Consider the following 21,237-nt stretch of genomic DNA (forward strand, 5'->3'; position numbering starts at 1 on the left):
AACTTTGAGACCATAAATCTAATTTCCTGTAAAAGATACCGAAAAGTGGTTAACTGTCAAAATGTTTATCATAATATGAAGAATATTTTGCCAGTTGACAACTTTCTGATATCTTTCATAGGAGCTAATTGTAAGATACCGTATTTTTTCTAATTGAAGCCCACCCAAACCATCAACTTTGAGTTCGCTTATCTGGATTTCTGTAGAAGATATCAAACATCTGTGAACTGATAAAATGTTTTTCATGATATTATCAATATTTTATTCGTTAACTAATTTTTGAGATCTCTCATAGGAATCGAGATAATTGAGCTCAAAGTTGACGGCTTGGGTGGGCTTCTATTAGAGCATATATGGTAGTTTTTTCAAAATTAAAGCTAAATTTTTGATATGTTTAGCCCCCTCTCTCAATTTTCTTGATGCTCAAAGCTCTCAAGTTTCCAATCAATGTTTCTAATTTCTATCATCATTTTGCAACACTTTTATTTCTGTCACCGAAGTGATAAAATTCTCTCAGGACTCCGGAGAGAAGAGGTCATTAATTTTGTGTCCCTTCTCGTGCCCCCTGTGTTGTGATAATAGCCTCTATCAGACTTTGACTCCATTATCTCTTCTTTTCAATCTTGCAGAATCCATCAGCAACTGCTCAAATTTTTCAATTTTCTGGAAAGTTCGAAAAAGACAGGAATCAGGAAAACAATATTTTATTTCAACATTGGATTCAAAAAAGGGAAAAATTGGGGGCTCTCATCATTTGGGGGGAAATTCAGGGAAATGGAAAACAAAGTATTGTTAAGTTACATAAAAATGAAGCGGTTGAATTCTGGAGAAGTAGTCATCTAGTTGATGTATTGTCCAACCATGGCTTGAACCTTCTCGTCTGAAAAAGGAAGATATTGAAATCAGAAGGCGTGGATCTATGAAACTCACTCTTGAAGAATCCGGTGAGGATTGGGAATTCCTTTGAGATGGAGTCCTTGGCATCCTGGGAGAGTCCCTTGTAGGCTTCGATGTGGCTGAAAGAGTTAGAATTCGTTCTAGAATCTTCTGTTTGCGAAACTTACGTCTTGGCGGTGGCCTTGAGGGTGTCGAGGGATGGCTTCTCTCCAGCCAAGTATTGAGCGTGGATCTTGCGTCCTTCAGCGATAGCCTTCTTGACGAAAGCCTTAGCCTCATCGTTGAGAGAGTTGACCTTGTCCTTGACGATTTGGTGGAGCTTGGAGGCCTTCTCGTGGAGAGCTGGAGACTTTTCCTTGAGGGCGTTCAAGAACTGGAAATTCAGAAATTAGGATATTCCATCGTGGACCTGAAACTCACGTCATCCTCGCTCTTGAAGTCCTTGTATCCCTTGGCGACGTCCTTGAGGATGGCCTTCTCTTCTGGGGTGATGGACTTGAGGTGTTCGGCAACCTCGGCTGGGATAAGAGACTTGTACTCGGCTGGGATGTCCTCGTAGTTCTCTGGAACCTCTGGGATTGGAGCGGAGAAGGCGACGGCGGCCAAGCAGGCGAAGACGATAGTGGCGCGGATCATTACTGAAAATTTTCAAGATTTTTGAGGGAAATTCGGGGGATTTTTGGGGAGAAGTTTCAAGAAGAGGGCTCTCCAAGCAAAAGAAAAATGGATTGAATGACCCATTGTTCTTCAGAGTGCCGCTTTTAAAGACAGACGAAAAGAGGGGCGGTGCTAATGGGTGACCCCCAGAGAGTTTACAATATAAACTGATAGAATATGGGATGTTGAAGAGACGACAGATACTTTTGAGAAAAATGGGCGGAGCCAGCGAGATAGTGTGGACGAGGGAAATTGAAGGGGGGAGACAGTTGGCTCCGAAGGGTTTGAAGGCAACCAACGGACAGCGATATCAAAAAAAGCAACATTCCTCAAAATTCATTACACTAACGGTTTTTTGTACTGGAAATGGGTGCTGCGTCTCTGGGAAAGATGTGATGTTTCAGATGATTCAGAATCCGACTCTCTACGGATCAGTGTGCTATTTCGAATGGGCGGAGATGTTCAAACATTCACCTGGAGCAGTATAAAAGAACGGTCGGTAGAGTGGAGGATATGTCACACTGGATCTTGCAGAGCTAAAGCTTCTTAGCTAGCAAACCTAGCTGGTTTTCTGGACCTTTCTTAAATTTTCTCTTCAACCCCTCTTCAATTCTACAATCAACTTAAAAATTTCAGTAATGATCCGCGCCTTCCTTGTCTTGGCCCTCGCCACCGTCGCCGTCTTCTCGGCCCCAATCCCAGAGGTTCCAGAGAACTTTGACGACATTCCATCCGAGTACAAGGGACTTATCCCAGCTGAAGTCGCTGAACACCTCAAGGCCATCACCGCTGAGGAGAAGGCTGCTCTCAAGGAACTCGCCCAAAACTACAAGGAATACAAGACCGAGGAGGAATTCAAGGCCGCTCTCAAGGAGAAGTCCCCATCGCTCTACGAGAAGGCTGGAAAGCTCGAGACTCTTTTGACTGCCAAGTTCGACAAGTTGGACGCCTCCGCTCAAGCTTTGGTTAAGAAGATCATCGCCAAGGGACGTGAACTCCATCAACAATACCTTGCTGGAGATAAGCCAGGACTTGACGAGTTGAAGGAATTGGCCAAGGGATACATTGCTGAGTACAAGGCTCTTTCTGATGACGCCAAGGCCACCATCACCGCCGAGTTCCCAATTCTCACCGGATTCTTCCAAAGTGAGTTCGGATTGGGTTAAAAGGAAGGGGGAGGGGTGGACTGGAATATTAAAGTAGCTGGAAATCAACCATTAATTTCTCTTTTTCAGACGAGAAGGTTCAAGCCATCGTCGGACAATACGTCAACTAAATTTCGCCTATAATTATGCTTTTTGGATTTTATCATCTTCTTAAATAAACCTTGTTTTTTCTTGCAATTATTTCTTCTCATTCAAAATTAAAAAATCGCTCTATCCAATATTGATCAAAAATATCAAGCTAGTCGAGAGCTTCAGAAGCCTAACCTAGTTGAACTGGCAATTACCGTGGTATCTCTAATAGGACCCCACTCAACTTTGAGCTCAATTATCTCGCTTCCTTCAAGAGATATCATGAAGCTGTCAATTGATAAAATGTTTCTCATAGTCTCATCAATATTTTATTAATTGACAAACTTTTGCTTTCTTTCACAGGAACCGAGATAATTGAGCTTAAACCTTACGGTCGATGGCTGACAAGCTAATAAAGCCATAACCAGTACTTGGACTTTAAGCTCAAATATCACGGTTGCTATGAAAGATATCAAAAAGTGTTTAACTGATAAAATATTTATCATATATCATCAACGTTTTATCAGTAAAAATTTTTTGTATCTTTGACAGGAACCTACATTATTGAGCTCAAAAAGCAATTGTAAATTTAACCTTTGACTACATCGACGGAAGTTTCATGTTTCTCTCCCAAATAAATTTATCCAGATTTTCGATTCTTTAGCTACCAAACTCCACTTTTATTATGTGATTTCTGATTTTCCCATCTTTCTGCAACAATCTGGTCTTCTTCTTCTTCTTAACCAGTAACTGAAGTTTGGTCTTCCCCAATCCCAGATGGCCATCTTTTTCAAATAGTGGCACATTGGATGCAAATGTCGGTTGGTTCTAAAGACAAAGAAGACATTTTGGAAAACGAAATGGAGATGGCTTTGTTGTTGTTGTTTGGGGGTGTTGTTGTGAAGAGAAACATTATGGTATCAAGGAGCAAAGTACTTGGGAAGAAAATGAGTTTGAAGGAGAAGAAGGATTACGGGGTGATCAATGGGGGTAAAGGGCAAAGTAGAAAAGAGAGGTATACGGTAGTTCGATTTGAGGTTTTTTGAACCAAGTAAAATTGAAAAAAATAACTTATTACTTCTATAGTTTACCGATGCTCCACAGACACTCCCAAGTTTGATGAAAATCAGTGTCGTAGTTTTGAGCTCAATCATCTCGGTTCCTATAAGAGATATAAAAAACCTGTCAACTGATACTGTGTTGGTGATATTATGATAAGCACTTTATCAGTTTAAACTTTTATAGTACCTTTTGAAGGAACCGAGATAATTGAGCTTGAAGTACATGTAAAGGGTGAGCTTCCATTGGAGCATCTACTGTAAACCCGGTAATAAAAAGTTCCCTGAACTGTCAACTTCGACCTAATTTATCTCAGTTCCTGTGGAAAAGATCCACAAGTGATCAACTGACAAAATGATTAGCAGTACCAGAAATACTTGGTCAGTTGACTACTTTTTGCTAACTGTTACAGAAAGCAAGTTAAATCTAGTTAAAGCTAAAGTCCTTCTATAAAATGTTTTGAATTAAGCACGGAGTTTTAGAAGCAGGAGAAATATCGAAGAATACCCCCAGAAGAGAAAATGATATTTTCAGATCCTCCAAAGAACACATTCTCAAGCATTCAATATTTATAGGACAACCTGCAAATTTCAGCGTGTCCCATGAAGTTTGGACCAAAATCCACCCACAGTCCACTCACAGATACCGTAAAACCTGTAACAGAAGGGCCCCCACATTGGCAAGTTTGAGCTCAAGTATCTCATTTTCTATGCAAGATATCAAATATTTGTGGCACTCTTCTAGAATCACGGATCTAAAAAAAATCACGTAACGAAAAATCACGGAACGAAAAAATCACGGTACGAAAAAAAAATCATGGAACGAAAAATAAAATCACGGAACGAAAAATTTGGGTAATCCAAATATTGCTAGGACCTTCATTCAAGTACTATCCTGAAATCTAACTTTGACATTACATTTTCTTTGCTCAGTATCCAAAATGACACCCGAAATGTGGTATATTGAGTCCTTAAGGTACACTGGTTGATAGTGTACATGATTAATAGGTTATATAAGACCTTTCGCAGATGTTCTGAGGATCATGGGGCATATGAGAGTTAGATTAGAGGCTGCAACAAGCAGAGTTATTAAACTTGCCGTGGTTTTTTTGGGTGTCCCACATGAAGGAAACATGATGGTTCAGCCTAAGCCTATAATTGAAGAAATCTTTTCTAATTCAAAATTAGTCTTTTTGGAACAAAATCTTGGTCCGGAATAAGAATAGTCTTGGGCCAAATTGAGTAGAAATCGTGGCATGAAATTTCTTGCCTCGGATTTTTCATTTTTCAAAAATTCGATGATATTTTTGGATTGAGAAAGCTTTTTTCAACAACAGGCTTAGGCTGAAACGCCATGCTTCTTTTACCTGGAACACCCTGAAATGTCAGCAAGCTCAATAACTACTCGATGTAACTTTAAACTGAGTTTTCAGATGTTCTACAGGTCCTATGTTACCTGTTAACTAGCGTATCTCAAGAAATTGATATACCCTTTTTAGTATACTTTGGGTATTGGGAAAAGTAAAATTGATGCCAAAGTTAGTATTACGGATACTACTTGTCAAAGTAAAGAAGATAGCAATTTTTTTGAATTACCCAAAATTTTCGTTCCGTGATTTTATTTTTCGTTCCGTGATTTTTTTTCGTTCCGTAATTCTAGAAGAGTGCCAAATTTGTCAATTGAAGAAACATTTTTGATATTATGATAAACAATTTATCAGTTGGCCACTTTCTGATACCTTTGACAGGAACTGAGATAATATTGCTCAAGTTTAGAGTGATCTTCTGTTTTAGCCAATGCTCCCAATTTTTCAATGGGAGTCCACTAATGAAAATGCCTACTTTTTTATCCGCGTTTTCAATTAAAAGTGCATTTTCGTGGTATCTTTTCGATCAATTTCCGTGCTCGATTGATCGAATATCCGTCATGAAAATCGCAGTATCATGTAGCACCTGGTACCAATCATCTCTTTTCATTGAAAATCTATCTCTTCATCGAACATTCTACGATCTGACCCGAGCAATTGGCTTCTTCTGGTGGTAAAAGTTTTGCACTTTTGATTGAAATCCATGTCTCTTCTTCTTTTCCAATGATTCATCTTTACACTGATTCCTCCTATTTTTTGTGCTTTCTGTTAACCAAAGCATCACGTGATGGAGCCATTTGAACGAAGGAGACGAAGAAAGAAATATGAGAAGTTCTGTGGTTTGTAGTCTAAAGTTTTAAATGTTCAAAACATAGCGAAAACTTTTAAAAGAGCTCATCATCCAGATCAGGTTTTGCACAAGATAATCAAAGTGTAATGAATTGGGGTCGAAGGTGATTGGGGTGATAAGAAAAGATACAAAGATGATAGCAAAGAAAGTTCTGGAGTTGGTTGGATGAAAATGTAGAGATCAGAGAGAGGGGAAGAGTGCAAGAAACATTCTCCAACTCTGAGAATTGCAAAAATTGGAAAAAACTCTGATGGATTTTCAGATACCGTAAACACTCTAAAAGACCAAACCGTCAACAGGGCGCTTCTACTACGATACATATATGGTATTCCGGCACTTATTCTGAAAAATGGTTTGATTGGGAGCAGAAGTTTTTCAAAAGTATACAAATAAAAAAAACCTGAGAAAGAGAAATGCCGGTGGCCGTGACGGTCCCCCAACGACAACTACCGTAAACTAAACATATTTTTATTTTAATTAAATTCTCGATTTTTGTCCGTTTTCAGTCAATTTTTTTCGCTATTAAATGTGCCATTTTTCCGATTTTTCTAGCAGAAAAGCTGTGAAAAACGAGAAAATAAACTCGGAAAATAATATTATTTTTAGGTTACTGTAGTTGTCGTTGTCGTGGTGAGACCTTCGGTTACGATCACCTCTTTCACAGCTCCGGTTTTTTGTACCAGGATACTATTCTATACGATCCAAGTTCGCAAATCGTATATTCCCGATTTTCGATCATCTTCTTCCACAAAGTCCAAAGTCCACCAATTCCATTCCATTCGTTTACAATTTTTCCATGATTATTTTGATGAATTGATAAACAAAACCACCTATCCAATTTCTCTATGTTTATATTCCAATTCTCTATTTTCACAAAATTTCCAGTCTCTTATAAACAATACGAATTCCCATCGGGAAGCTGGAAAAGTTATGTTATCAAGGGAATCGATCTCTTCTTCTTCTTTTTCTTCTTCTTCTTGCTCTTGGGGAGCTTAGATAAATGAGTCCATCTGGCGGAGAGGGGGAAAAGGGCCATCATTTATCAAATGGCCGAAGGGACAAAGAGCAACAAGAAGAAAGAAGAGAAGGGATGAGAAAGAGAACAACAAGATCATTACAAATTCAAATTAAATTTCTACTGAAGTGAGCTAATTTGGGGGGTCAAAGGGGATTACGACTTCTTCATTTTGAGGCACTTCTCGTTGTATACAAGTCAAAGGGAGTAACAGAAAAATAGAGTATAACAAAATAAAACTCTCACACACACTACTCGCTATTTTAACAGAAACAAAAACATTGAAGAAAAGATCTAGAAAGGAATTAAGCAACAGTATAGGGTTTCGGTTTGACGAGATATCTGAATGAGCGTTTTGCAAGAGAACCACGCGAGAATTTGTGTCGCAATCGCTTCGTATAACTCTTTCCCACTTCTGCGTCGACGACGTTTCGGTATCGGAGGACGGCGTCTTCGATTAGGTTGTCAGTTGGGTCGGATGTCGTTGAATCGGAGAGCAGAGAGGTGTTTGTTCTGGAAAATCGTGTTTTATGAAAAGAAAATTGACCCTAATCAGCCCGAAAATAGCCGAAAAATAGCCTAGAATGATCCCAACTTTAGCCGAAATTTCGGCTTGAAAAAGGTCTGAAACGGACTCTAAATAACTTTAAAATGGATTCAAAGTACCTAGAATAGCCATGAATTGACACAAATTACCAGAATGAGCCTAGTGAAAACTTGCGAAATTGAAGGAATTTTCCTTTTTCTCCAAAATAAGAAAAAGAGTTTCAAAGCCGCCAAAACGTTAAAAAATCAGAGTTGTGGAAGACAAACTTGGCCGGCCGTGGCTGAAGATCCCGGAACGAAAACTACCGTAACTTAAAATTTTTGGTTTTAGTTTCCAGATTTTTCTCAATTTTCGTATTTAAGATATGTTCTTTTCCGATTAATACAGGGAAAATTCTTAGGAAATCGACGGAAAACAGTGAAAACAAGGAAAAAACAGTTAATTTTTAATTTTTACAGGTTACGGTAGTTTCGTGCGGAGCCTTCGGATATATATAGCATAGTATTATTCTCGTACAAAAAACCGAAGACGTAACAGAGAAACGTCGATGGTTATGACCAAAAGTCCCACAACAAAAACTACAGTAACCTAAAAATACTTTGATTTCGCGAATATATTTACTCAAATTTTCACTACTTTTCATCGAGTTTTCTGTTATTTTTCTTTTTGAAATTAGTGAAAAATTTGACTGAAATCGCACGGAAATGGAGAAAATAAATTTTGAAAAATTATTTTCAGGTTACGGTAGTTGTCGCAGTGGGACCTTCGGCCACGGTCACCGCCGTTTTTCTTCCACAGCTCCGATTGTACACTGCAATTTATACTCCAAATTTGCAAAAGCATACCCTGGTGAGCATTTCTTGGTCAATGAGTAGTTTGGTTGTGAGTACTGTTCCAATGGTACACTTGCGGCACGATCTCCAAAGAAGAGCACTTTGTCAGAAGTAATATCCCAAAGTCTCAACAACGCCTCTCGAGCGGCCATATCGACAGCAATCGCTGTTGATTCTCCGGCACTCTGTCCCACATTTCTCTTCTTATCCGCATAAATGGCCGCCACGAATATCGGCTCTGCACTGTTCTCTCCGGCGGATCTTAGAAGACGTGGCTCGATTTCAGTTACGCCTTCTGATTTGAGGATGTCTGTGAGGACGGCGAGAGGATCGGCAAGGGAGTAGATGTCAGCAAAATCAATATCAACAAGTTGCGGAACAATGAAATCGATGACGAGATTCTTGACTTTTTCATCGGAAAACACGCCGGCGAGAGCACGGAAAGCATCGGCTGACGATTGTTGGCTTACGGGGAATTCTTTGGTTCGCACGAGATGGTCAATTCCTAAATAAAATTAAATGTTTGAAATTCTCAAAAGAACTCTAGAAAATCTCACCAAGATGACTAGCGATTCCAGCCAAACACTCATCATCCAGAAGATGCGAATCGACGGCTTCAATCAATTCTTCTGGCGCTTTCGACAAATGAAATCTCAGATATCTCTTCAGCCACGTGGACAGCTTCTCTTCTCCTTTTCTCACTAGGTCTCCATTGTGTTCTGAGCCGATTTCGGCTCCTGGCTGAGCTCGCTCCACGTCTTGTTCCACGTCAGCTCTCTTGAAGAAGGATTCGTTGGTTAGAGCCTGGAAGTTAGAAAATTCTAGAGTTTATAGAATATAATTTTCCGATTTTCGAAAATTGGATATTTCAGACTTTTGATCTCAAAAAGAGGGATTTCTTCGAAATTTCCAATCCTCTAAAACCGGATAATCGATGAAAAATAGGAATTTCGTATTTTCGAAAAACCAGTTTTTAGATTTTTCAAATCAAAAATCGTCACAAACCTTGACATAATCGTTTTCCGAGATCTCCGGTGCTCCGATTCGATGGCCGAATGCGAAGAGTTCGCTGTTGTAGTCCCTGAAAAATGTGCACATTTTCATTGATTTTTTCGTTGTTTCTATACTAATTTTCCAATTTTTCTCCTAGTGCGAAAGCCAATTTCTCAAGTGTGCATCATATTTTGTGGTGAATCATTTACAGCAACAAAACCAAAAAAAAATCAAAGGGTGACGAATCAGTGAATCAGAGAGAATCAGAGGACAAATAATAAAAATGTTTTATTCTTTATATAAGAAGCAATAATTGAATTCCTAAAAGATAACAAAGGCACTCGGAAATGATAAAAGCAAAAAACAAAAAAATCTAAATCTACATAGTTTGACCGTACCGCAGACAAAAGCTCTACTTTAAATGATTGAGGAGGGAATCCGTAAAATCGAAGAATCTCACAACGATAGGAGTGGGCGGGGTTTACATGCGGAAAACACCGAATTTGGTGTCAGGAATCGGCTTTTGAAGGGTGGATTGAAAGGCGAGGCCGAGGACCTGGAAAAAATTATATATTTACATAGTTTTGAAGAATTCATGATGTTTATGCCGCTTCCGATGGGATCAAATCTGGGATTTCTGTGCCCAGAAAGAATTCCAAATTGACGCCTAGATCCTCATAATTTCTAATTCGCGCAGTTGAAACCAGTGAGACCGTACACCTTTTTGGAATCTGGACAACGGTTTGGACTGCTTTCCGAGCCCAGAAATCCCAGATTTGAAAGTTTTGAACGCAGCATTAGACCTAAAATTCCAATGTCCTTAAAGGGGGCCAGACATTTAAAAAAGTTTTTCTGATATTTTGCCTAGAGAACCCCCATGAGGAGTTGAACTCATGACCGGCAGCTCAGGGGTACAGCGCCGCTACCGGCTGAGCTACGGGGTGCGCGAAGGCGCCTGCCGACCGATGGCCTACATAAGCGCGCCGCGATTTCGTCCCCCAAACTGTCCCCCGAAATTTTTGCTGTCTCGCCTCCTTTAACCAACCTTTCTCGTATCCTTTGGATCGATAACTCCATCATCCCATAGACGGGCGGACGCGAAATACGGGTGTCCTTCCTTCTCGAATTTCTCCTCAACAGGCCTGCGAAGATCCTGGTCCTGTTGATCCGTCCACTCGGCTCCTTCTCTTTTCTTTTTCTCTTTTTGAACTGTCGACAACACGTTCGCCGCTTGCTCACCACCCATTACAGAGATTCGAGAGTTTGGCCACATGAACACGTATCTGAATTCAATTTGCATGTTAATCGAGTGCTCATTATCAGTTTAGGTCGTGAGGTTGTTGTGCCTGCTACATAGGTGCTTCTTTTTCACACAAGTCTTACCTTGGACTATATCCTCTTCCACACATTCCATAGTTTCCAGCTCCATAGGATCCTCCAACCAACACTGTAATCTTTGGAACATTGGCACATGCCACCGCCGTAACAAGTTTAGCTCCATGCTTGGCGATTCCACCGGCTTCGGCGTCTCTTCCGACCTGCAATCTAGCTAGTTATAAAGATCCCAAAATTCCGCGAAGTTTACCATGAATCCAGTGATATTTTGAAGGAAAAGCAGTGGAATCTTCCGTTGACAGCATAGTTCAATGAAATGGGCTCCCTTCATGGCACTCTCTGCGAATAGCACTCCGTTATTCGCGAGAATACCGACACGTTGACCGTAAATTGTGGCGAATCCTGTGACGAGAGTCTCTCCGTACCGCTCCTTGAATTCGTGGAATCTGGAGCCGTCGACGATACGAGCGATGACTTCACGGACGTCGTAGGTCTTTTTGAGGTTGGAACCAACGATTCCGTAGATTTCATCAGCTGGGTATAGTGGCTCATCAGCATTAGGATTGAAGGTCATCTGCTCCTCGACTGGTGGAAGTCCAGCAATACAACTTCTAGCCAAGTAGAGCGCATGTTGATCGTTATGAGCATAATAATCAGTTACTCCCGATTCTCCACAATGCAAATCTGCTCCACCGAGCTCTTCAGCTGAAATTTCCTCTCCAGTAGCAGCCTTGACTAGTGGTGGTCCTCCAAGGAACACAGTTCCGGTTCCTTTTACAATAATGGCTTGATCAGACATAGCTGGAACGTAGGCTCCTCCAGCAGTACAGCTTCCCATTACAACTGCAAGTTGAGGGATTCCTTGACTGCTCATGGTCGCTTGGTTATAGAAAATTCGTCCAAAATGCTGACTGTCGGCGAAAATATCAGCTTGACGTGGCAAATTGGCGCCTCCGGAATCGACGAGGTAGATGCATGGAAGATTGTTCTCGCGAGCGATTTCCTGAGCACGAAGATGCTTTTTAACGGTGATTGGGTAGTAGGTTCCTCCTTTAACTGTAGCATCATTGGCAACAATCACACAGACTCTTCCGGAAACTATTCCGATTCCAGTGAGAATTCCACCGGATGGCACCTCTTCTTTTCCGTACATCTGAAAGCATATTATCAATATCGCACTAGAAAGAAGGGTCCTACCTCATAACCGGCGAGTTGAGAAAACTCGAGGAATGGAGATCCAGAATCGACTAGCCCATCGATTCTCTCTCTGGCGAGCATTTTTCCACGGCTTCTATGAAGTTTCACTGCTTTCTCTCCTCCTGCTTGTTCGATTTTAGCGATTTTCGCCTTCAAATCGTCCACGAGAACCTTCATTTCCGAGTTGTTAGCGGAAAAATCGTCGGAAGAATTGTCGATTCCAGTTTTGATAGGTGCCCATTGTTGAGTGAATTTGTCACCAGCGCAGTGATGATTTCGCACTTGCACCGAGCTATGGATATGGGTTAGAAAACGACTTTTCAACAGCTTTTTTAATATCAAGCATGTTGAATAAATTTGCACATTTAGAGAGGGAAATTGGCTTTCGTACAAGTTAGGAACACATTTTTGTCAAATATAAAACTCACCAATTTGGATAGGAAGATCTGGAAACTTCAGGATCGGCTCCGAGAATCTGACGACGGTGGTAAAGATCCTTGAGGTATCCGCGCTCCCAGCGAGTTCTCAAACCGCGGCCTGAAATTTAAGAATTTAGAGTTTTTCTTTGAAACAAGCCATCAAACTCACATGTCTGAATAGAGGTGCTCTTAGAGCCCAAATTTTGAGCTACGTGACGAAACATTACTGAAAGAAAAAATACTAAAAAAACTGAAATTTGAGCTTGGAGCAGTGCAAATTAAAAAGCTAATTTTCAGATGAACAAAACGGCCTAAAAATCAAATTTACAAGGGTTTTAATAAGAAAATCAGATTTTAAAGATATTCTTTATTCTGAAAATCGTTGAAATCATAAAAAACTGACAACAAGTTTGATGGAAAGTTGGCTGATAAGCCGGTGAAAACTCGGCGAGTGATCCGCTAAACAACGCGCAAGCGGGATCGCGGAGCATCGTTGCGGGAGAAAATGGAGGGAAGTTTGAATTTGATTTTTTTTTCTTGAAGAATTGCAAAAAATCAGGAATTGTTAAAAGGTTAATGGTGATAAATTGAATAAGTTTAAAAAAATCCACAAATTTTGAAACAAATTTTGAGGAAAAACTCTGAAAATAGTGAAAATAATTTTTTATTCAGATTTTCAGATATTTTTTCAGAATTTGTCTTGGAAGTAGTCCGACGACCTTGACAACTTCTTCAGACTTCTCATAATTTTTGTTGTGATTTCAAATGTTTTTTTTTACATATATTATGCATTACCCACCTCCCCTTACAAAACAAAACATAGCCCTTCTCAAAATAAAAACATTACATGTCTAGGTACGCGTATTCATATACTTCCCCGGAGAAAAATTATTCCATCTTGATCGATTTAGCACTTCGGCTTTTTTGTCCTTTTTTCTTTCGTTTATCAGATTATCAGATGCGCTGCCGGCAATATTTATTTTTCATGATGTATAAACATGTCTGTATTCGAATAAAAAACTATTTGTTTGGTGAGAATACTGTATTTTATATATTTTATTTTGTATTTTTGGCAAACATTTTCCAGTTAACAGCCACTTTGAACGGCAAATATTCGATAAATATATCAAAAAAAATCATGAAAAATTTCAAAGGATTACTGTCTGCAGTGGTACGGTAAGCAATTTTGGCTTTGCGTACTGCGTACGAAAATGTTTTCAGCAGCGCCAAAGCAGGAGAATTTGAATTTCAAACCCGCGAAAAATTAGGTTTCAAGCCATTTCTCTCGCTTTTAGGCCTTTTTTGTACTTTTCTCGCTAATATCCTGCTTTCTCCACGGAAATGATCAATGGAAAGCCCATAAAACCCACACTTAGATAGTCTTTGGGCAATAAAATAATGTAATCATTGAGGAATTCCTGTTCGTTTTTTTCTCCGTTTTTTCTCGAGAAAGGGAGGTTTTTCGACGTTTTTCGACCGCCCATTCACTTCCTCGCCACCCAGAAAGTGGGCGGAGAATGCCACCAGCCACTGTCGCCATCTCCCCATTTGTCATTCTCATTATCCTCGTCGTTTTTTCTCGTTTCCTCATTTCTTCCGGAACGTCTTCTCTTCTAAAAATCTCTTAAAATTGCAGATTCATGTACAATAACCACTGTCAATACTAATAAAACTCGAATCTCAAGATCATAAATCTCAATAAAAATGCGAGGATTTTGGCTACTACCATCACTGCTGCTGCTCCTCAGCTCCGGATCTCTGGCACAGATCATCGGCGGATCGTGTTCGGATGGCGACACGTGTGCACCGCACGGAAAGTGTATGGATGAGGAGGCAGCGAACGGATATTGGTGCAGGTAAGAATCCAGTCCAGCGGAATTGTGTAGAAATCAATTGTGTAGAAATCAAAAGTCCACTTCTAGGCTACCTTGCGCTCCTGAATCCTTTCCCATGTCGTTCCCATCAACCATGCCAGGGAAACAAAACAAAAAAATGAAACAGGAAGTTGTGGCAGGTGTTCCTTGGCCATGGGAAAGTCCTACATTGGAATTTGAAGGTGTCGAATGGATTTTCAGCTCAAAATTTAGATTTTCAAGATCCCAACCCCCGATATTTTGTCGATTTGATACCCGTATTGTCTCTCCAAATTGACCGCCCTTGTTTTCTTCTTCTTCATTAGAAATTCCGATTTTCAATTTCCGATTTTCAAGTTCCGATTTTCAATTCCGTGCTGCTTGACGGCTATCGGGGGACGACGAACAGCAGGAGACTTAGGAATATCGTAAATCTTGGGGAGAAGGAACGGGTGGAAAAGATACTGGGGGAGGTTTATGTGGGTTTTTTGGGGGAAAGTGAGTAGAAATGAAGCTGATTAGAGGGCCAGAAGCATAGCGATTTTTGGAGAATTTTCGGATTTTTGAGCTGGCGAAAAGCGAGTTTTTGTAGTTTAGCTCACAAAATGATATTTTTGGCCGAATTTTTTTTTAATTTGGCGTTTTTTTTCGGATGTCCCAGTGGAAGGGGAACAAGTCATTCCGGCCTGGGCCTATAAATTTCGAAGAATTTTGAATAAAAAATCAATTAAAAATTGCTGAAATTCGAGAAAATCAGCGAAATTTTCACTTTTTTCAAAGATTTTTTTTTTGAAAGTTCTAGGCTTCGGCTTAAACGCCCGGAATTTGGCGCCAAATTCAAAAAAGTTGGGTTTCCGACGGTTTTTCCTATGGCTACCTGTTTTACAACTCCCCCAGTTTTACAGCCAGGTTCGCAGCTCTGTCGGTATCTTTTTTATGGTGACACTGCCAATTTGATTAGCACAACACAACAAGAGCATACACATATAATTTACAACCCCCCCCCCCCCATCTAACTTTTTCTTTCCAGATGCGACAACGGATACGGTGGCGAGTACTGCGAGAAGGAGTGCAGTCTGCAGTGTGACGACGACGAGAAGTGCGGATTTGATGCGTTTGGGAAGAATCCACGTTGCATTTGCAAAGGTACAGCGGATTTTGAATTTTTGCAGCTGCCGCTCCTTTTGGCGGCGTAGAGAATTGCGTCATCCATCATAAGAGTGTCTTTTTTGGTCTTTTTGATTTTGTGCCGCCCGAATTTTTTTCCGGTGGGAATTTTGTCGAAAATTCGAAAAATTAGGTCTAATATGCACGCGACTGGTCACATAATAATTCTTCGAGGTATAACAAATCGACGGTCATCAATTTTTAGGGATGGCGCGGCCCCGCTCTCCCAAAACAACTGATTAATTGGTCGCGATTTATTACCCAATGTTCGGTTTTGACCTAAAAACCCTAAAAATCAAAATAGGGTTATGGGAAAAATGAAAAAAATTGACAAATTTTTCCAGATTGCGACCCGAATGGCAAGAAGATCTGTCCGAAAGGATTTGGAGGTGAGAGAGATCGAGATCGAGGAGACGCAGACAGTCGAGACAAAAATTTCGGAACATTTTTCGCCGGAAATCTAATTTTTGTTGTATTTTTCTCCTTTCGTTTCCTTGTTCTGTGCAAAAATCGCCAAATATGACAAAAATTCAAATACCGTAACCATTTAAAAGCACATGAGTCTCAATTTTCGAAAAATTTTGAGAAGGAGTATTAAATTACCGTTGAGCGATTTTCGGGGGGAAAAGGCCGGTTTTTGAGATATTTTCGAGGTCGAAAAATGATATTTTTAGAATTAAAAAATTTCAAAATCAGCCAAAAAAAATTTCCAAAAATTCTCTCATGTGCGCTACGGTATTTGGTTTTTTGTCACTTTGTTCGCGGCGATTTAATGAGGTGTGAATTCGAGGAATCGGAACAAAAAACGAGAAGAAAAAACAAACTTCCGGCGAAAAATGATTCAAATTTGATCGAAATTTTCCAAAAACTTCAATTTTCAGGACCAAACTGTGCCAACAAACTGACGTCTGAGGAGAATCCATGCCTGAACGAGCCATGTGGCAATGGAAAGTGCTTCCCGTTCTCCGGCGGATTCCAATGCATTTGCAACGATGGATTCGGCGGATCGTATTGTGAAATCGGAAAGGATCACTGCGTGAATCACAACTGCAAGACAGGATCACAGTGTGTGAACAATGTGAACGGATACATCTGTGCGTGTCCACCAGGAAGAGGCGGTGCATTCTGTGAGATCACCAATTGCACACTGATGGGAGAAGGCATCTGTAACCATGGAAAATGCATCGACACGTTCTCCGCTGATAAGAGTTTCGAGTGTCAATGCGACGAGGGATACGAGGGAGAATTCTGCACGAAGGATAAGAATGAGTGTCTTCAAGGCGACATGTGTGGTGCCCATGGAACATGTTACAATCTCGCAGGATCCTTCGTTTGTGCCTGTAAGCCTGGATTCACTGGAACCAACTGTCAGCATCCAGTAAACATGTGTGAATCGTACGGGTGTAAAAATGGAGGATCGTGCGACCACCTCCCGGATCAGACTCCAGTTTGTTCCTGCCCTCCAGGATTTATGGGACAGAAGTGCGAGAAGGCGTGTCCACCCGGCAAAGGTGGATATAATTGCTCATTGCTCCTGGATCGTCCTCACTGCTCACGGACCAATGGAATGTGCTATAACGGAGGCGTGTGCAATGGTGGATTCTGTAAATGTCCTCCGTCGTTCACCGGCGATCGATGCGAACTCAATCGGACGGCGGTGCTCCCAATGGAAGTGTCCTGTGATCACAATCCGTGCATGAACGATGGAAAATGTGTAGACTATGGTGATGGATACGCATGCATTTGTCCACCTGGATTCTACGGACTCAATTGTGATCGACGATTGCGTAAGTGCTTTGAGAAAAATGGAGTTCTAACTCTTCTAAAATTTTCAGGATGTGCCACAACGACGTGCGCCAACGGTGGATTCTGTCGAATGGATAACAACACCATGACTTGTGCCTGTCCTCTTGGATACTCCGGAGATTATTGTGAGATCATGGAACGACTCGATTGCAAGCAAAACCCCTGTAAAAACGGTGGAGTGTGCAATGGAACCGATGGAACCTGCGAGTGCATGTACGGATACACTGGAACCAGGTGTCAGGAGAAGGTTGAAATCGATAAGAGCAAGGAGATGTTAGTGTTTTTTATCAATGAGCTTGTAAATCAGAAATCTTATTTTCAGTATGTTCCGTGAACTGTGCAAGAAGAAGAATTGCAAAGCTCTGGCGGGCAATGGAATCTGTGATGAAGACTGTAACTATGCAGAGTGTCAGTTCGACGGTGGAGACTGTTCCGGAGGACAACAACCGTTCTCCAGATGCATGTACCCTGCAAAATGCGCCCGTTCGTTTGCAGACGGAATCTGTAATCCAGAGTGCAACAACGAGAAATGTCTCTACGATGGGATGGATTGCCAATCGGAACTCTACCACTGTCCGGAATATATCAGAGACTACTGTATCAAAAAGCGTGGCAATGGAGAATGTGACTACGCGTGTAGCTTCGTTGGATGTGGTTTCGATGGTGGTGACTGTAATAATGGAACAGGAGCCATGATTCTGAATGACATCCGAATCGTAATTCAAATCGATCCATTGGTTTTCCGAGAGACTGGAGGAGAAACTCTGATGGAGATTAGTACGCAACTTCGAGCGGCCGTACGAATTCAGAAGGACGAATCGGGACCGCTGGTGTTCAAATGGGATGGAGAGTCGGAGACGGAGAGACTGAAGATGGACGCGGAGAAGCTGGAGCAACAGAAAGTACTCTCCCATCATATCAGAAGATATCGGAATGTTGGAATCGTTGGAGTCGTTTTGTATCTTGAGGTGGAGGAGATATGTCAGCCAAAATCCACGTGTCGATTCTCCACTGCTCAGAGCGTTGTGAATTTGATTGCAGCTGGATTGATCAAATCGAATGTGAGTTTTTCTTGTTTCCAGAATCATAAATTTATCCACTATCTTCCAGGGTCGCCAATCTCTAGGATTCTCCATCACTGAAGCGATGGTAGCCGCTCCCAGAAGACACGAAGGACCTGTCAGCTGGTCTCGAAACCAAATCCTTCTAATCGCACTCGTCGCATTCCTAGCGCTAGGAACTGTCGTCGCTGGAGTCGTTGTTCGAGCCGGAGAACCCGAGAGAAGTCGGAAGCGACGGATCATCCACGCGCCGGTATGGATGCCTCCTCCGATGGAGTCGTTGCTCTGTCAAAGCTCTCTTCTGGAACACAGTATGCACCACGTCAACGCAGCCAAAAAGCCACGTGTCGATTATTCGGATGGTGGATTATATCAAGAGATTTATCCCAGGACGCTGGCGAATGGAGTCATTGGAGATTATGCGGTTCCTGCTGATATCCCAGAAGAAATCCTTCGTCCGGAGCACATTACTCTCCACGTTCAAGCCGCTAGCTCTGCCCCAATAACCGAGCCGATCACCGCCGAGTCTGTTAAGATTACGGATACGATTTATCGTCGACAGGTTCTCCATTGGATAGCTGGTAATTCGAATGGAAAACCGGAGGATCAGATTACATCAGAGTGTCTCAAGTGCCTGGACGCTGGAGCTGATGTCAATGCTCGGGACTTCAACGAGGACACCCCTCTGATGTTCGCGGTTCGTGCACGGCGAGTTCGCTTGGTGTCACTTATGATGAAACGAGGCGCGAATCCAACAATCTTCAATAAGTCCGAACGATCGGCTCTCCACGAAGCCACAGCTAACAGGGATGTTCGAATGATGACGAACTTGCTGAGGGATCCTCGAATGGTTGACGAGATTGACGAGTTGGATCGGAATGGACGAACGGCACTGATGATGACTGCTGGAGGTTTCGGTGGAACTGAAATGGCTGAGCTTCTGCTGAAAAAAGGAGCAAAGATAGACTGTGATGGATCGGAACGGAGGGATACGGATAAGTATCACGGAAGGACTGCGCTTCACTACGCAGCACTCTCGGATAACACGCAGATGGTCGATTTCCTGGTGACGATGAACTCGAATAAGGATAAGCAAGACGAGAAGGGAATGACGCCGATGATGTTGGCTGCGAAGGAAGGAAACTTGAAAAGTGTCAAGATTCTGGCGTGTCGAGGAGCGAGTGTCACCATTGTGGATGGTTTTGAGAAGACGGCCAGCCAATACGCTCAGGACGCTTTTCATCACGATGTTGTGGCGTTTTTGAGCAACAAGAACAACTATCTTCCTGAAGTACCACAACCAGATCCACGTAGCCGTGTTTGTAAGAATCGAGAGTCTGCGAATACAAAAGGAGGAAGACAGACAATGAAGAAAGTGAAGAGGAATGGATCAAAGAAGACTCCTATGATTCAAGAAACGAACCATTTGACGCCTCCACACTCGGATGGATCGTTCTCGTCACCGTCGCCACACTATTTTCCGATGAATATGTCGAACGCGTCGACGCCAGAATTTGTGTATAATCCGGATATGGTAAGAATATCTTTTTCCAAAATTTGCTTTATTTTGTGCGGAAAATCGTATAGATTCCCATAAAAATGAAGAAAAAAAATTCGAAAAACCTCGAAAAAATCGCTGAACAAGGTCAATTCTGAACTTCTAAAAAGTTCGGTAAGCTTCATTCGAAATCCCATTCCAGAACCTTCCAGAAGCTTTAACAATTGGACAAGAACTAAGATTTTCCGTGTTTTGAAGAGATTTTTCGATTTTTTGGTATACTTTTTGGTTGGAGTCTCCGTTAAAAAAATATAGGGTTTCCCCTTCAATCTAAAAAAAACTATTTTCTTTCAGGTTCAACCAATTTGGTATCCAACACCACAGCCAACCACCTACTATGGTCCTCCATCGAACTCAAGTGGTTCCAGCACATCACCGGGACATTATGAGCCACCACACGATGGATCGTTTTATTGCTAAAAGTTGCATTTTCTCTCCCCTGCGAATTCTTGTCACTTCCCCTCTATCCCGATTGCCCCATATCCGCTTCAGTGCGGCGTCCTTAGAATACGTACATCTCACCACTTCCCCCCTGCTCCCCGATCTTTCCCCCAAGTATCTCGTTCCCTATACAGAGTAATTGTCTCTATTTATTTTCGGGTTAATTGTTGACTTTATATTCTAGATTAATTAACTATAAGTTGTCGAATAATTATTACTATTATCCCCCCAAATAGAACAGATTAAGAGTCATATAAGTTGCCCTATTTCTCAAACATTCTCTTCATTTATACCAGTTTTTGTCTTGTTTTTTCTTTCTTTGTTCATCTTTTTAATTTGTCAACTTTTTGGTTTTTCCTTGCAAAATTTGTGATGATCAATATTTCTGTCCCCTCCCTACTCGAAACATCTAATAAATTCGTATTTTGTTTAAATCTTGTGAATCGGAATGTCATTTGCAGGTGAAGTGGTTGGAAACATGAAGTGAGAGACGACATGGAACTCGGATTATCCTTGAAAAAATGGAAAAAAAAATTTTTTCGAAATTTTTGAAAAATATGCTCTAAATTGAAAAAAAAAGAAAATTCCTGTTTTTTCTTCTCAAATTAATAGAAAAAATAGGAAACTTCGATGAAAATACCACAGAGAACGCTCTCCCACAGAACAATTCCGAACTGCAAATTAATTTTTGATCTACAGAAAAAAAAAATTGGCGCGATCACAATTGCAAGTCTAAAACCATAATTTCAGAATTTTTCATCTGATTTTGTGGAGTTCCAAGGTGATTCAAATGATTCTTAAAAAATTAATTAGTGGTTATGGATTCATGTATGGTCGTTTTCCGGAAGAAAAAATGTCAAAAATGGTCATTTTGAAAGTTTTTTACAGAAAAAATCTATCTCCTCTTTCAGTTTTTGACATTTCTAGGAGTTATATAGCTCAAAAAAA

General features: G+C 41.1%; 5 protein-coding genes across 5 annotated transcripts; 2 read left to right on the forward strand and 3 right to left on the reverse strand.

Moving 5' to 3' along the window:
• Positions 1–839: 839 nt before the first annotated feature.
• Positions 840–1,533, reverse strand: Cbr-far-1 (the record flags this gene model as incomplete). Its single annotated transcript, XM_002642369.1, has 4 exons — positions 840–880; positions 931–1,016; positions 1,065–1,270; positions 1,318–1,533. The coding sequence occupies 4 exons, from the start codon at positions 1,531–1,533 to the stop codon at positions 840–842; spliced, it is 549 nt and encodes a 182-aa protein (XP_002642415.1).
• A 659-nt stretch (positions 1,534–2,192) lies between these two features.
• Positions 2,193–2,830, forward strand: Cbr-far-2 (the record flags this gene model as incomplete). Its single annotated transcript, XM_002642368.1, has 2 exons — positions 2,193–2,700; positions 2,790–2,830. The coding sequence occupies 2 exons, from the start codon at positions 2,193–2,195 to the stop codon at positions 2,828–2,830; spliced, it is 549 nt and encodes a 182-aa protein (XP_002642414.1).
• A 4,554-nt stretch (positions 2,831–7,384) lies between these two features.
• On the reverse strand, positions 7,385–9,557 carry CBG26009 (the record flags this gene model as incomplete). Its single annotated transcript, XM_045244363.1, has 4 exons — positions 7,385–7,592; positions 8,472–8,964; positions 9,017–9,263; positions 9,465–9,557. 4 exons carry the CDS (start codon positions 9,555–9,557, stop codon positions 7,385–7,387), a joined length of 1,041 nt encoding a protein of 346 aa, XP_045098579.1.
• Positions 9,558–9,933: 376 nt separating this feature from the next.
• Positions 9,934–12,627, reverse strand: CBG06810 (the record flags this gene model as incomplete). The annotated part of the gene is made up of 7 exons (XM_002642367.1): positions 9,934–10,008; positions 10,498–10,735; positions 10,836–10,990; positions 11,038–11,940; positions 11,985–12,276; positions 12,413–12,521; positions 12,573–12,627. 7 exons carry the CDS (start codon positions 12,625–12,627, stop codon positions 9,934–9,936), a joined length of 1,827 nt encoding a protein of 608 aa, XP_002642413.1.
• Positions 12,628–14,107: 1,480 nt separating this feature from the next.
• Positions 14,108–20,268, forward strand: Cbr-glp-1 (the record flags this gene model as incomplete). The annotated part of the gene is made up of 9 exons (XM_045244364.1): positions 14,108–14,236; positions 14,315–14,419; positions 15,324–15,402; positions 15,768–15,935; positions 16,305–17,210; positions 17,259–17,502; positions 17,552–18,290; positions 18,340–19,824; positions 20,143–20,268. 9 exons carry the CDS (start codon positions 14,108–14,110, stop codon positions 20,266–20,268), a joined length of 3,981 nt encoding a protein of 1,326 aa, XP_045093315.1.
• Positions 20,269–21,237: the final 969 nt, after the last annotated feature.

Source organism: Caenorhabditis briggsae, assembly GCF_000004555.2.
Source record: "Caenorhabditis briggsae complete genome, chrIII, whole genome shotgun sequence".
Taxonomy (NCBI): Eukaryota; Metazoa; Nematoda; class Chromadorea; order Rhabditida; family Rhabditidae; genus Caenorhabditis; species Caenorhabditis briggsae.